The 13,496-nt window shown below is 42.2% G+C and overlaps 1 protein-coding gene across 1 annotated transcript; it reads left to right on the top strand.

The window, feature by feature from the left end:
- Window positions 1-6,060: 6,060 nt before the first annotated feature.
- Window positions 6,061-9,771, top strand: LOC116149257 (beta-defensin 130B-like). The gene is made up of 2 exons (XM_031440422.1): window positions 6,061-6,118; window positions 9,590-9,771. The coding sequence occupies exons 1-2, from the start codon at window positions 6,061-6,063 to the stop codon at window positions 9,769-9,771; spliced, it is 240 nt and encodes a 79-aa protein (XP_031296282.1).
- The last annotated feature ends 3,725 nt before the right edge of the window (window positions 9,772-13,496 follow it).

Below are 13,496 nucleotides of genomic sequence, written 5' to 3'. Positions count from 1 at the left end.
AGCAAGGAGTGGTATGATTCCACTGTGTCCAGCTGGGTGGAATTTGCAGAAGAGACCTCTGCAAAACAACAGAGGGTATAATTGGTGGCTGCAAAAGAAGGTGGAGATGCTGTCACGTGCAGAGGATTCTTTTGTCAATTCCAACACCCGCTATCTATTCAGAATATGAAGAAACCAAGCATAAAATAAAATAAAACTAGGCAATGCATCAAAAGGGAAGTTCTTTGTATCTAAAAACATTAGATTATACATGTTAAACACTGCCAGTGTCATCAACTTCTATTATCCCTTGTCAATAAGAATAAATAAATACTGATTTTAATTCTACCCAGATACTACTTCTTGGTGATTCATTTTGAGATCCAAACAGTCTCTTTAAAAGTAAGAAAGCCCATTTATGTAATAAGCCCATTTTTTACATTTGTCACAGAAAGATTAAAAAATTAGCCATAGCTGCAAAAATGAAGATATAATTATGCCCAACATAAGTTAATAGACACACAGACAGTACAAAGGAAATGCAAACGCAAAACACAGAGGAAATATAGAGCATGTCAGGGGTGGGAGGAGATGTAAGGAGGGGAAGGTAGAAAATTGGAATCTGACAAGAGGAAATAATTTGGGATGATCCGTCAGGGCTGTAACTGTACGGCGGACCACTGCAAAGAGATGAAAATGAAAGGGAGGCAGAGTGAGGGGCTGAAGACCAGCAGGAATGTGTAAGTACCTGAACAGAGAAAGCATCAATTAACAAAAAGAATATTTTGCTGGTTTACTGCTGTGAAGAAACACTGTGACCATTTAGTGATTCTCAATACTCTTCTCGACAAATAACTCCCCTTTATAAAACCTAAACATTTTATTGTAAAAAATAGAGTGACCTCTTTCGAGAGTGTTCCTTCAGTGCCCATTTCAGGTAGGTTTTTGATGCTCCGTGACTTCTGACTGCAACGTCACCCTCCTTCCCAGGGCTGTAACGCCTCACTGCCCTTTCCTGAAGGCCACGAGGGCTTGAGCTCAACTGCACACCTCCAGGGAGTTCTCAGAAGGGCTTTTAGTTTTCAGTCACGTACAAAACTTTGACGATTAAGGAACTGTGGTTTGCTAGTTAAGACTCCTTTCTTCCTATGATGCAATGTTTATGAAGTCTTTTATTTGTTTAATTCTCAGAGTATGAAGATTTTCCACAATAAATGGCACAGTCTTTACTAGATTCGGGGCAAAAGTGACCTTAAAACAGTGGAGGTGACCGTAGGCCAGAGCCAAGTGTGGGGATGATGAGGGAGACTGGGGGCTTGCCTTAATTTCTCTTTCCCTACTCCCTCTTCACATTCTGGGGAGAATGTGGGTGAGTGCCACTCCTGGGTGTCATTTAGTTTACAAAGACTATGTCCTTTTTAGACACAGGTGATGAACTGAGACTTTCTACTAAGTTAATCTAGCCCTATACTGCTGATCTACACCTGGATTCTGCAAAACTTGCATGCACAACACTTGCACCTTGGCTTAAGCTGACTCCCTGTGACTGCTCCTCAGTCTAACAGTTCAGAAGAGGCCCTCAGTCTGGCTTAATTCAGTTAAGACAGCACTGTACCTGTTCTCTGCAATTTGGAATTAGCCGGTGGTTCTACCTGTTTTCCTGATTTATCCTGGAACCGCGATGTCTTAAATAACTAAGGAAAGAACTCTGACTGTTATCCTAATGAGATGGAAATCATAGTTCTGGGGTGGGAGGAGGACTGTAAGAGAAAGGCAAAACCCTTGCAGATACATAGGAAAGATCGTAAAAGCCTGAAAGAACAGCAGGCTTTGGCCACATCACAAAGTGACATCCAAACCAGAGGAGCAGACCCCACGGTGCCTAGAAGAAGTAACCTCATGGTGTGTCCCAAAAGCCTCTGGGAACACTGCTGTATTCTTCATAGTTTTTCTCGTTTTTCTCTTTCCCGCTGTAAGATGATCTCCTTACTTCTGTCTGTCTCCCTACAACTATCTTTTAGTTCATCATGTACAGAAATAAAGTCTTGTCTCTTCCCTTTTTAAACATCTTTTTTTAACCAAAATATCCTTCTGATACTTAATCTACACAAGGCTTTGACTTTCTGCCTGCATATTCTGACAGTTGGACACGCCACACTTGGTTTAGTAATTCAACATGCTGACTAACGTCCATGGGAGAGACTGTGTATCTGTGTGTGTTTCATGCTTCCAATTCTTTTCTTCAGACTTTAAATGCCAGAATAGGAGTATCTGAATAGAGGGAACCATTATGAATATTCCTGGAAGTGAAACTGCACAACAGAAGGTCTCAGACCTCCTCTTCTCACGCAAAGGCTGATTTAACAACCACCCACGGATGAAGAGACCTTTATGAAAGTCTGGAGTCTGGTCCAGAGGCTGGGGCGCCGGTGTTACATTCCAGACACACTCTGGGCAGGGATGATGCCCTCAAGGCTCCAAGCAGCCTTGGCACCGCCCACCCCCCAATTTCCTGGGTGTAGCCCAGGCCAGGTTCCTATGGATTGTGGTGGCACACCTGTGGTTCTCTTGACCTATAATTCCACGCCAGGGGCTCCACTGGCCTGGAGTCTGAGGGCACCCTGCTCCCACACCTCCGCTAGGCACTGCCCTAGGGGAGCTGTCGGTGGTGGCAGCAGTAGTTCTCTGCCTGGGACCGTGGCTCTGCAGGGCATGCACGAGGTCTAGGCGGAGACAGCCACGCGCCCACCACGCTGCTGGGCACAGCTTTCACCGCCGCAAGGCCTGCTGGAGTGGCACCTGCTGCTGCTGAGGAGCACATGTGCGGGGAGACAGCCCGTAATCTGAGCTGGAACCAGGCAGCAGGCAGCCTTTCTCTTGAAATCATCCTGCCCCCAGGCCTCTGCACTCCGGGATGCAAAGTGATTGGAGGGATGGCCTACGGTTTCTGAAATGCCTTCAGGAGCCATTTTTCCACTGGACAGTTAGTCCTGCTTTCTCTTTGGAGGGCTGACTTCAATATCCTATTTTTGGTCATCAAGTCAGTTGTTCCTGACTTCAGTCTCCCTCACAAGGAAACAAACTAGCAACTATCCATAGATAAGACACCATTGTGAAAAATCCTAGAACAGGGGTTGAGTCTGAAGAAATTCTCTGGACTGCAAACACTGAGAAGGATGGCATTAGACGGGTAAAGGAATTGTTACACTTTGACCTTATTGCCCCACGCCATCTCAGCTCCAGACCAAGAGAGCCTCATGGACATACGGTTCTCCAGTGGTTGTTTTTTCTGTTTTGCTTATGCTTTCCTTTGCTGTGCAAAAGCTTATAAGTTTAATTAGGTCCCATTTGTTTATTTTTGCTTTTATTTCTATTGCCTGGTTAGACTGCCCTAGCAGAACATCGCTAAGATTTCTGTCAGAGAATGTTTTGTCTCTGATTTCTTCTAGGAGGTTTATAGCATCTCATCTTACATTTAAGTCTTTAAGCCATTTTGAGTTTATTTTCAGAATGGCTATCCTTAAAAAGCCCACAAGCGATTACTGCTGGAAAGGCTGTGGGGGAAAGGGAACCTCTTACACTGTTGGTGGGAATGCAGTTCGGTGCAGCCATTACAGAAAACAGTATGGAGAGTTCTCAAAAAACTAAAAATAGACTTTCCATATGATCCAGCAATCCCACTGCTGGGCATACATATACCAGGAGGGAGCTCTAATTTGAAAAGATACATGCACTCCAGTGTTCATAGCAGCATTATTTAAAATAGCCAAGACATGGAAACAACCTAAATGTCCATCATCAGATGACTGGATAAAGAAGATGTGATATTTTTATACAATGGAATACTACTCAGCCATAAAAAGAACAAAATAATGCTATTTGCAGCAACATGGGTGGATCTGGAGATCGTCATTCTAAGTGAAATCAGCCAGAAAGAGAAAGAAAAATACCATATGATATCATTCATATGTGGAAGCTAAAAAAAAAAAAGACACAAATGAACTTATTTATAAAACAGAAACAGACTCAGAGACATAGAAAACAAACTTATGGTTACCAGGGAGGAAAGGGGGTGGAAAGGGATAAATTGGGAGTTTAAGATTTATAGGTACTAACTACTATGTATAAAATGCATACACAACAAGTTCTGTACAGCACAGGGAACTATATTCAATACCTTGAAGTAACCTATAATGAAGAAGAACGTATGTATATGTATGACTGAACCATTATTCTGTACACCAGAAATTGACACATTGTAAACTGACAATACTTCAATTAAAAAAAAATTTTTTTTTAAAAGAAGACAAGAGATGACAAATGTCGACAAGGATGTGGAGAAAAAGGAACCTTTGTGTACTGCTGGTAGAATGTAAAATGGTTCAGCCATTACAGAAAACAGTGTGGAGGTTCCTCAAAAAAGGAAAAATAGAACTACTATATGATCCAGCAATCTCACTTCTGGGTATATATACAAAGGAAATGAAATCAGAATCACAAAGGCAAATCGGCATGTCCACTCCAGCATTATTGACAATAGTCAAGACACAACAACCCAAGTGTCCATCAATCAATGGAGTAATGGATAAAGAAGATATGGCATATAAATAAACACACATATAATATATACATATAATGAACTATTACTCAGCCACGAAAAAACCGAAATCCTGCCATTTACAACAACATGGATATACCTTGGGGGCATTATGCCAAATGAGGTAAGTCAGACAGAGAAAAACAAATATTGTGTATCACTTTTATGTGGAATGTAAAAAAGCCAAACTCGTAAGAATAGAGAGTAGAATGGTGATTACCACAGGCTGGGGTAATCAGTTGAAGAGATGTTCTTAAGAGTACAAACCACAGCTAGTAGCTAAGTAAGTTCTGGAGATCTAACGCACGGCAGCAATTACAGTCAACAACACTGTATTACAAATGTTAAAGTCCTAAGAAATTAGATCTTAATTGCTCCCACCATTAGAAAGAAATTAAATCATGTGACCTAACAGAAGTGTTAGCTAACCCTGTGGTGGCAATTGTATTGCAATACACAAATGTATCAAATCAACATGTTGTGCACCTTGCAGTTACACAGTGTTATTTGTCAACTGTATCTCAATTCTATAAAATAGATAAAATAAACAAACACATCAGATAATAAACATGTAAATGATCAAAAGTCATCATCATAGAAAACATAAAAGTATCTAAAGCGTTTCCCCCCAAAAGCTGATACCACGTAGATGAACGTTTATAAATGAAAAAGACAAACGAATTTAGATAAATGTGTCGTTAAGCCATTGATCAGTGGCTGAGTTAGTTTTAGATAAATTGGTTTGGGTCAAGTGATTCTTGGCCAATGGCATATTCTTAGGCATTCAGAGCTTTGCTTCTATACGGGAGGGTAGGGGAAAGGCGAGGGGTCTCTCTAAGCTGTAGACATACATAGCCTTTTGACAATGGACGGCTATTGGGGAAACAGTGTGCTCTTTATTTAACTCTTCTAATCTCACCAAACTGGTCATATGGGACAGTTGTACAAAGGATTGAGAACAGATGAGGAACTTTTAGTTTTCAGTGTATTTCAGTGAACTAAGTGTATTTAACCTTACAGAGGCTATTAAGAACATAGTCCATATGTGATGCTAGCCTCTCTTTTTAAGGAATAACTTAAAATATAACATCTTGTTTTTTCTTTTAGAAATGGTCCTTGGGCAGTTATTTTACCCCTCATGTGGACGAGTTCCCTTGTAATCCAGAGGACTTGGGTAAGTAGAACTTTGCCCTCAGTGACCTCACTTCTTGGCTCCTTCAAAAGATTGGCCAAAGATACTGACGTCTGGGAACTTTGAGAGCCCATAGAAAAAGTAAAGGATTAGCCATTTGGTTTCCAATGACTAGGTTAATTTGTCATCAAATTTAAAGACTCTAGGCTTTGGACATATTCCAGCGGAAGCTGTTTTATTTTCTTCCTCGTTAAGCTTCACTGACCACAAGGAACCTCAGTCCCTAGAAGTAAATAAAAGGCCCTGTGTCCTGCTGCTCCTCATCACGCACTTCTGTACTGGGCGTTCAACCATGAGACTCCGCTCACTCCTTTCTGTTCTCCTCCTCTCTTTCATTATAATCCCAGAAGGTAAGATGATGAACGACTGTAGAGACAGGTTTCTCAGGAGACCTCCTGGGATGCTCAATTATACTGTGGCCACCTTAACTCAGGGTCTAGTGCACACCCTTAGGGACACAGAAATCCAACATGATCATCCGTCTCAGAACTGATGAGGCCAAAACTGTGACGCAGGACAAGGATTTCCATCAACGGAAAATGAGATCCAAGAGCTCCACGATTAGAAAAAGGAGCTCAGGTAGAGGTGGAAGTGGAGAAGCTCTGACATGTGACTTGCAGCTCAGGGTATGAGGCAAGTAGCTTCCACGAGGGCCCCAGTCTCCGAAAAGGAGAGCGATAGCGGCCGCTACCGTGGCACACCCGGTTAGCGGAAGGGAGCAATGTAGAGTCATTTGGTGCTAAATATTTGTGAAGGATAGAAGTTAGGCTCATAAAATGGAGCTCAACAAAAACCGATTGTATCAAGTTATTAAAAACCAGTAGGCAGCAGGAAATTTGGGGAAGGCATAATGTGTTCATTGAACATAGATTAAGTCTGAGTAACTCTCTTCTTTGATTCATCTACAAGATTCTTTCAAATACAATCCAACACACTCACTTGCTTGATCTTTGTCTAATCTATGGATACCTTGAGATATGCCTGACTTGTAGTTGTCCCTCTTGAAGGAGTTCATGTAATTCTCATTTGGCTGTCAGTTCTGTCAGAAGAAGACACAGCCCTGGGGGGACACAACTGCAGTGACAGCTAATGTAAAATTATATGATTTTAGTGACTAAAAATTAGAAGGCAACTTAAAGGTTAATTCTTTCATTTTTTTACAGATAAGAGAATCCATGTCCACAGAAAGAATATGACTTCCCTAGGGTCACACAGGTGGTGCCAACACTGTAGGTAGAACCAAGTATTTTGAATCTGGGTCAGTGTTATCTCCACTGATCTACAGGTGTGAGTGTGCCCATAGAACGGTAACCCTGATTTCTGTCAGGCTTTATACCTCAAAATACCCTAATTTGACATTGAAGATCCCTAGGAGATTTTTTAAGTTTCTTCTTTGGGAAGTTACATTGTCCTTGAAACATGTTAATTCACTTACCTCTGCACTGTCCTTCCTCAGTGTTTCAGGTAGGCATGTCAAATCAGCCTCATATTCTGGCATTACTACTGATGCTAGCCTTTAAATTTTTCTGATCTGTGTTCCTTAAAACCTGGTAATTGCCATGACTTCTCAGACAGCTGACAGCACTTGCCTCAAGATAACTATGTCTGCACAGTTGATGAGTGAATTTTTCTTTTTGCTCATGCTTGCCCTCCAACACCTATGCTAAATTCAACTCAACATAAATGACTATCTCCACTGGAAGTCATACCCCAGGTTACGGGCCTGTTTTGTTTTGTTTTGTTTTTGTTCAAGGCTAAGGGGGGACTGTTCTCCTGGAAGTAAGGACCTAGCTGAAACCCAGCATTATGGTGGGGGAAGTGATGGAGCCGCGGTTCAGTCTTAGGGTTGGAAACAATTTGAGAAGAAAGGTTGTCCCAGAGCGAAGGCCAGAAACAACTGATGGGAAAACAGGAGTCCCGGAGACCTAGGCTGAAGAGTAAGAGACGTTAACACAGGAACGACAAGACTGGACTCCCACGAATGCAATGGCACATCCAAGAGCGGGGGCCAGATAGTCAAAAACAGGCTGAAGCCAGTGAAGTTTAGAAGGAATAAGAGACAGAAAATGTGTGTGGGGTCAATGGATACTTCACTGCGTTCAATGGTGACAAATGCTTACTGAGTACCTGCTACTTTACATGGACTGCATGAGATGCCCAAGATATAACGGGAAATAAAAGGAGGGTCTTCCCACAGTGTCGAAGACGGACGTTAGTCAAATGACTACAAATCAGTATATAATTATGAATTTTAATGAGTACAGTGAAAAGGAACAGATTATTATGAGTGTCCAAAGCATGTGGTCATTGTCAGTTTGCAACATCAGAGAAGAGTTCCTTGAGGTATGCCTTCTGAGCCAAAAACTGAAAGCTAAGTGTTACTCAGTGAATCCCTTGCAAGTAGCCCTCAACACTCCTGGCAAAGGAAGCAGCCAACGCAATGTTCCTGATTCAAAAGAAACCAGTGTGCTGAAGGAACTGCAAGAAGGCTACCATGTGAGAGCAGTAGTTTATACGAGAAAATGTGCCATGCATTTCAGGGAATTATGCCAAAGTAAATTGTTTGGCACCAATGCTAAGTCTGCAGGGGGCAAGGCTAGCAGACTTTACACTGGAAAGTGGTAACGACTAGGATCTTGAGCACCCAGTGGGGTTTGGTTTGTGCTGAAAGCAGGATTCTCTGTAGGTTCTAGGCAGCCTACGAGCCTGACAGGTCTTTCCCTTTGTTTCACTACTTCTACTATTTTTCCTTCAGAGTCTCTCTTCCTGGTTCCACCAGAGAAGGAGTTTCAAGTTTAGAGTAGCTTCTTTCTTTTCTAATCTGGAAATAATCATCTTTTGAGGTAAACGCATGGAATTAAGCCCGAGAAGCCACCAGCAACCGTGTGGAAACAGATGGAGGGCAGAAATAACGATCATGAGAAATGAGGAAGTCAAAGTGCCTAACTTTTCAATCTGGTCATTTCTGTGATCCAAAGGTCATAGCTAAGTCGGATTTGGCTCTACGTGAACTAAGTCATAATCATGCTTGGACTTGAAAATGTGTCCTGTCCCAAGTCTCTGCCATCCTCTGCATTAGCGTCCCAAAGGGAGTTCCTACTCTAGGCACCATGACTCACACTCCATTAAAGCAGGATACCAAAGTGCGAGACAGGGCCAGCAAAGGTGGTGAGGAAAAGGTATCGCCGAACGTTGGAAGGATGCGTAATTCACAGGCAGAAAGCACCAGGGTCCACGATGACAGATGTGGGACAGGTAGACAGTGTGCACAACAAACTGCTTCAGCGCTAACCTGGAGGATGAGTCTGGAGGACGTGATGTTAAGTGAAACAAGCCAGTCAAAGAAGGTAAAGGCTGCGTGACTCCACTTACTTGAGTACCTGAAACAGTCAAACCCCTAGAAACAGAGATCAGGGGACAGAAGGATGGATGCTTCCTTTGCAAGTCTTTCTTAGTGAAGGTGTTATTGGCATTTGGGCCAAGACAATTCACCAGGTGAGAAATTTAACAACCCTGAGCCTTACCCACGAATACCAAGGACATCTCCCCAGTCATGGTGACAACAGACCGCCCCACACGTTTCAACAGGCAGTGCCTCCAATAAGGACAACTCTCTAAAAGCTTCTAGAAATCAGCCTGCCCTCCCTAAGATGTGCATAGTCCCACACTCTTAGCACCTCTCCTCCAAAAAGCTGCTTCTTTTGCATAAGTGATTCATTTATTCTATCTCAAAGCCATTCTTCTGTAAATTTATTGCTTTATGTACATTACTAATAATTCGATGGTGAATTAATGATGTTTTCCAATCTCTTTCTGTGCAGCAAGGACTGGCCTTATTCCAGGGGAGAAACAATGTCTTTTTTTGAGAGGGTTTTGCAGTGATGGAGGATGTGACACCACAGAAGACACCCTTGGTATATGTAATGATGAAAAAAAGTGTTGCAGAAAGTGGTGGACATTTTTTCCCTACCCAACGCCAGTTCCCAAATCAAAATCTCCTTGATGACAGCAAACTGTAAGCCATACAAACTCCAGAACACACGGATGAATTTCACAGACTCTTGTTCACCTCAGAACTCCAGAGCCTGTGGGTAAATTATACTGACCCCTCTTCAGCTTGTTTTTCCCCCTCAGCTGGAAATAAATGTCCTCACATCCTCATCCCTGGGAGTTTTCTTCTTGATGCACATGCCAGCCTCCTAAGAACCACAAGACTAAATTAAGTAACAGATGACCCTAAGATGTTTAAATAAAATGCCTTTCTTAAAAAAAGATAAGGATAAAATTTTAAAATATGAGAATAATAATAAGGGCATGAAATGGCAGTAAGCAGTGTTTGACTATTTAAAGGGGAATATCAACCTTCTTCCTCAACTGCCTCTGAACAAAAGGCACTTTCATTAGTAAGAGAAACCTACTTGGGAGACACGAGTTAAGGTCTGCTCCTCCCGTGGTTCTGCTACCACTGCACCTGAGCACGAGGCTCACTCCCCACCCAGTCCTGCCGACACTAGCTGAGGCTTGCCTTGCTCTATTCCACCTTAGCCCTGGCGGGATGGCTTCCTGCAAGGAGGCTCACTGGTGGAAGACAGAGAGCCAAGGACTCAACATGCTCTGGTAGTTCTTTCCAAATTCACCATGAGATAATTCCACTTTCTAGCTGGAATAATTTCCACCAGAATAATAATTCTGGGTAATATCTACTTTATGGCCAAGAAAATTAAAGGGCAAGAAAGTCATATGGCATGACTTCCACAAGGATGGAAAAAATCTTTTGAAGGAGGCCAAATTGGCCCATAAACAAAATTCAAGGTATTTGTTTCCTCAACTATAAAGCCTACGGTCAATGAATCAGAAGAAGGCAGGTTATCCCACCTTCTAATACTCGTAGGATTCATGCTCCTGGTGTTGATATGGGTATCAGCTGTCCACAAGACAATACACGTCTTGAGGACAAAAACCACCTCTGTTCATATCTGCACATCCAGTACATCACACAGTCTCGCAACGGTGTTCATGAGTGCAGCTCCTGAGGGAGTCATGGTTAAGGTCAAACTGTAGTTGCTTTGCTTACCAGTCATGTGACTTTGAACTATTTATTTACCTTCATTTGCCTTAAAATTCTCCAATAAATGAGTGAAATAAAAAAACTAACTACTGGGCTTGTTGTAAGGACCGAATGAGATCGTGTACACAAAGCACCTGGTACACACATGCTGAAGCCCAGAAAAGGTGGCCACTGATATTATTACTGTTCGCTTGTTGCTAAAATACCATAAGGAAATAAATCATTGTACTTGGTCAGATAACCTTATTATAAGATGTGCAGATTACCAGTTTAAAATAAATAAAATGGAACAAAATAGATTTTTGTATTAAAAGAATGTGTGGGAAGACAACTGCTTGGTATTTCAGAAGAAACCACAGCCAATTCTAGTAAAAGTTTACATTTTTACTATGAATACCATTGTTTTCTGACACTGAAAGCTTTGTTTGTTTAATAAGTATGTCTCATGACTTCCTATGAAAGCTGAAATTAAATAAGCAAATTAGGAAAATATTTAAAAGAAATTTTCATCAGGATTGATAATGAAGCTTAAATACCGATGTTTCATTAGCATTAGACAATCTCTTCTAATGATATATTAAAATAATGATATCAAGGGAAGGACTTTTTTAGAGTGATAGAGAGAGTTGGAATTGTTATTTATTAATAACAATTAATTTATTAATAAGTGTGAAGTTTGGTTAGCATCTCTGAGAAACGATTTCTCCCAAAGCCTCAGTTCTTTTCCCTTCTTTCTGACTTTGAGATTGTATAGAGATTTCAGTCTTCCATTAGGCTTCTAAATTTATTACTTAAGCTGTTCTAGACATAGACACACCAATGCACATAAGAACTATTGGTTTCAAACCTAGACACATATGCAAAATACAATTTGAAATAATTAACCATAGAAAAATATAACTGCAATGAAATAAGCCATAAGTGAAGCTAGTGTGTTTTATCCATAAAATATTAACTGGAACATTGATAACACTTCAAAGTGTCTCTTATTTTTCAATTCAAAAGCACTGACATGAAGGTGTGTGTCTTTGTCTAGGTGAGACCTAGCCGGGCCATCACTTGAAATGTCGGATTGCCCCCCTGAGCAGTAACAGACCACCACAACACGGTCCACCTGCAGGCCTGGCCAGGTACACAAGCAGAGCAGGAGGCAATCTCCATTAGTTACACTAGGGGAGGGCATTAAAATTTGCATCACAACTCAGGTATGTTTTCTGGAAGAAGGAACATAATAGGTAATTACCCTTCACGAATACGTTGGTCTATTTTAAGCTGGCAGTTATCTTATGCGTTATTTAGTAAGTGTTGGAAGGAGTATTACAGAATAACAGCCAGTTTAAATGGGAAGGCCTCGACTGTAGACTCTGGAGCAACAACGTCCCATAAAGCCTTCTACAGCAGTGGAGAGTCCCTACTTACGCGTCGCCCATCATGCTAGCCACTGGCCACGTCTGGTATCGAACATTTAAAATGTGGCTAGTACGCCTGAGAAAAGGAAGTTTCATTTTATTTTTAATTAATTTTAATTTAAACAGCCACATGCGACTAGTGGCTTATACAGCACAGCGTAGCTTTCAGGTTCTGGGCGGGGGCAGAGAGACAAGGTGACGACATATGTGGGCTTCAGACCAGACAGCCCATGTTCGAATTTCAGCTCTGTTAGACCTGCCAGGGGTGTGACCCTTTCGTGCCTCAGTATCCCAGTCTGGAAAATGAGGATGACCATAGTATTCACTTCACCGATCGCTGCGAGGATGAAATGAATTTGTGTATGACAAGCCCTCGGGCAAGTGTTTGCATTTATCCCAAGAGCGATACTCAGCCCCCCACCATCCTCGGGAGTGGAGAGGAAAGAGGGAGAGGGCACTGTGGGAACGCCAAGCAAGAACTCTGGTCACTTGCCAGTGTCATCCTAGAACCCGCCGTTCAATCCCTGCGGCTGTTACTTCATTCTTCTTCGGAATAGAAGAGCTCCTTAGGAACAGGCCCCGAGAATCACAATGTAGCATGTGGGTTTCCACAACCAAACTCACTCAGGGTAAGTATGCTATCACACACTGAGGAAACGTTTTAGAGTTAGAAGAATCACAAGCTACAAGCTCCCTGTGAGTCCTCTGGAGACGTTTTACTCCTTGGCTGCCTGTAGGATACCTTTTGAAGACGGCGACGAGGGTCACTCTCACCCAACTCTGCTGGTTAAAAGGATACAGTGTCCAGGGCAGAGGTGACCCTCTGTGGGAGTAAGCTGAACAATCTCCGACAAAAACGAACCCTCCTCTCAGCCTGGCTTTCTCCGCAGAGAATGAAATACCATAGATTAGAAATTCAGCTGTGTTTTAGAATCTGAATAGCTCTGGGAGGCAAGAGGACCTTTAAATAACTCCTCTTTGGCTGTGAATCAGGTTCATGACACTGCTTCTCAGCCCCACCTGCCATCAAGCCACCAAGACAACGGAAGGTTTGTGGGGACCAGTCAAAAGACTCAAAAATAATTTGGCTGGGGGTGCCTTTCAAGGGAATGAAGACACTTGTCCATCTTAGTGCTGGTGCGTGGTATCGGGAGGCATCTGGGGAGAGTGGGGGATGATGACTCTGGAAAGGGTCAGCCACACTTGGAAATGAAGCATCACATTCAGAGAATAACTGAATCAAAGAAATGA

This window comes from Camelus dromedarius, chromosome 22 (genome assembly GCF_036321535.1).
Source record: "Camelus dromedarius isolate mCamDro1 chromosome 22, mCamDro1.pat, whole genome shotgun sequence".
NCBI classification, from domain to species: domain Eukaryota; kingdom Metazoa; phylum Chordata; class Mammalia; order Artiodactyla; family Camelidae; genus Camelus; species Camelus dromedarius.
The sequence above is the reverse complement of the archived record's forward strand: the minus strand, read 5'-3'. Positions and strand labels throughout refer to the sequence as shown.

Excerpts from the sequence above, each read along its gene's own strand:
- LOC116149257 (XM_031440422.1), top strand. The coding sequence starts at position 6,061 with ATGAGACTCCGCTCACTCCTTTCTGTTCTCCTCCTCTCTTTCATTATA. Across the intron at positions 6,119-9,589 it reads TTTCATTATAATCCCAGAAG|CAAGGACTGGCCTTATTCCA; the intron begins GTAAGATGATGA and ends CTTTCTGTGCAG.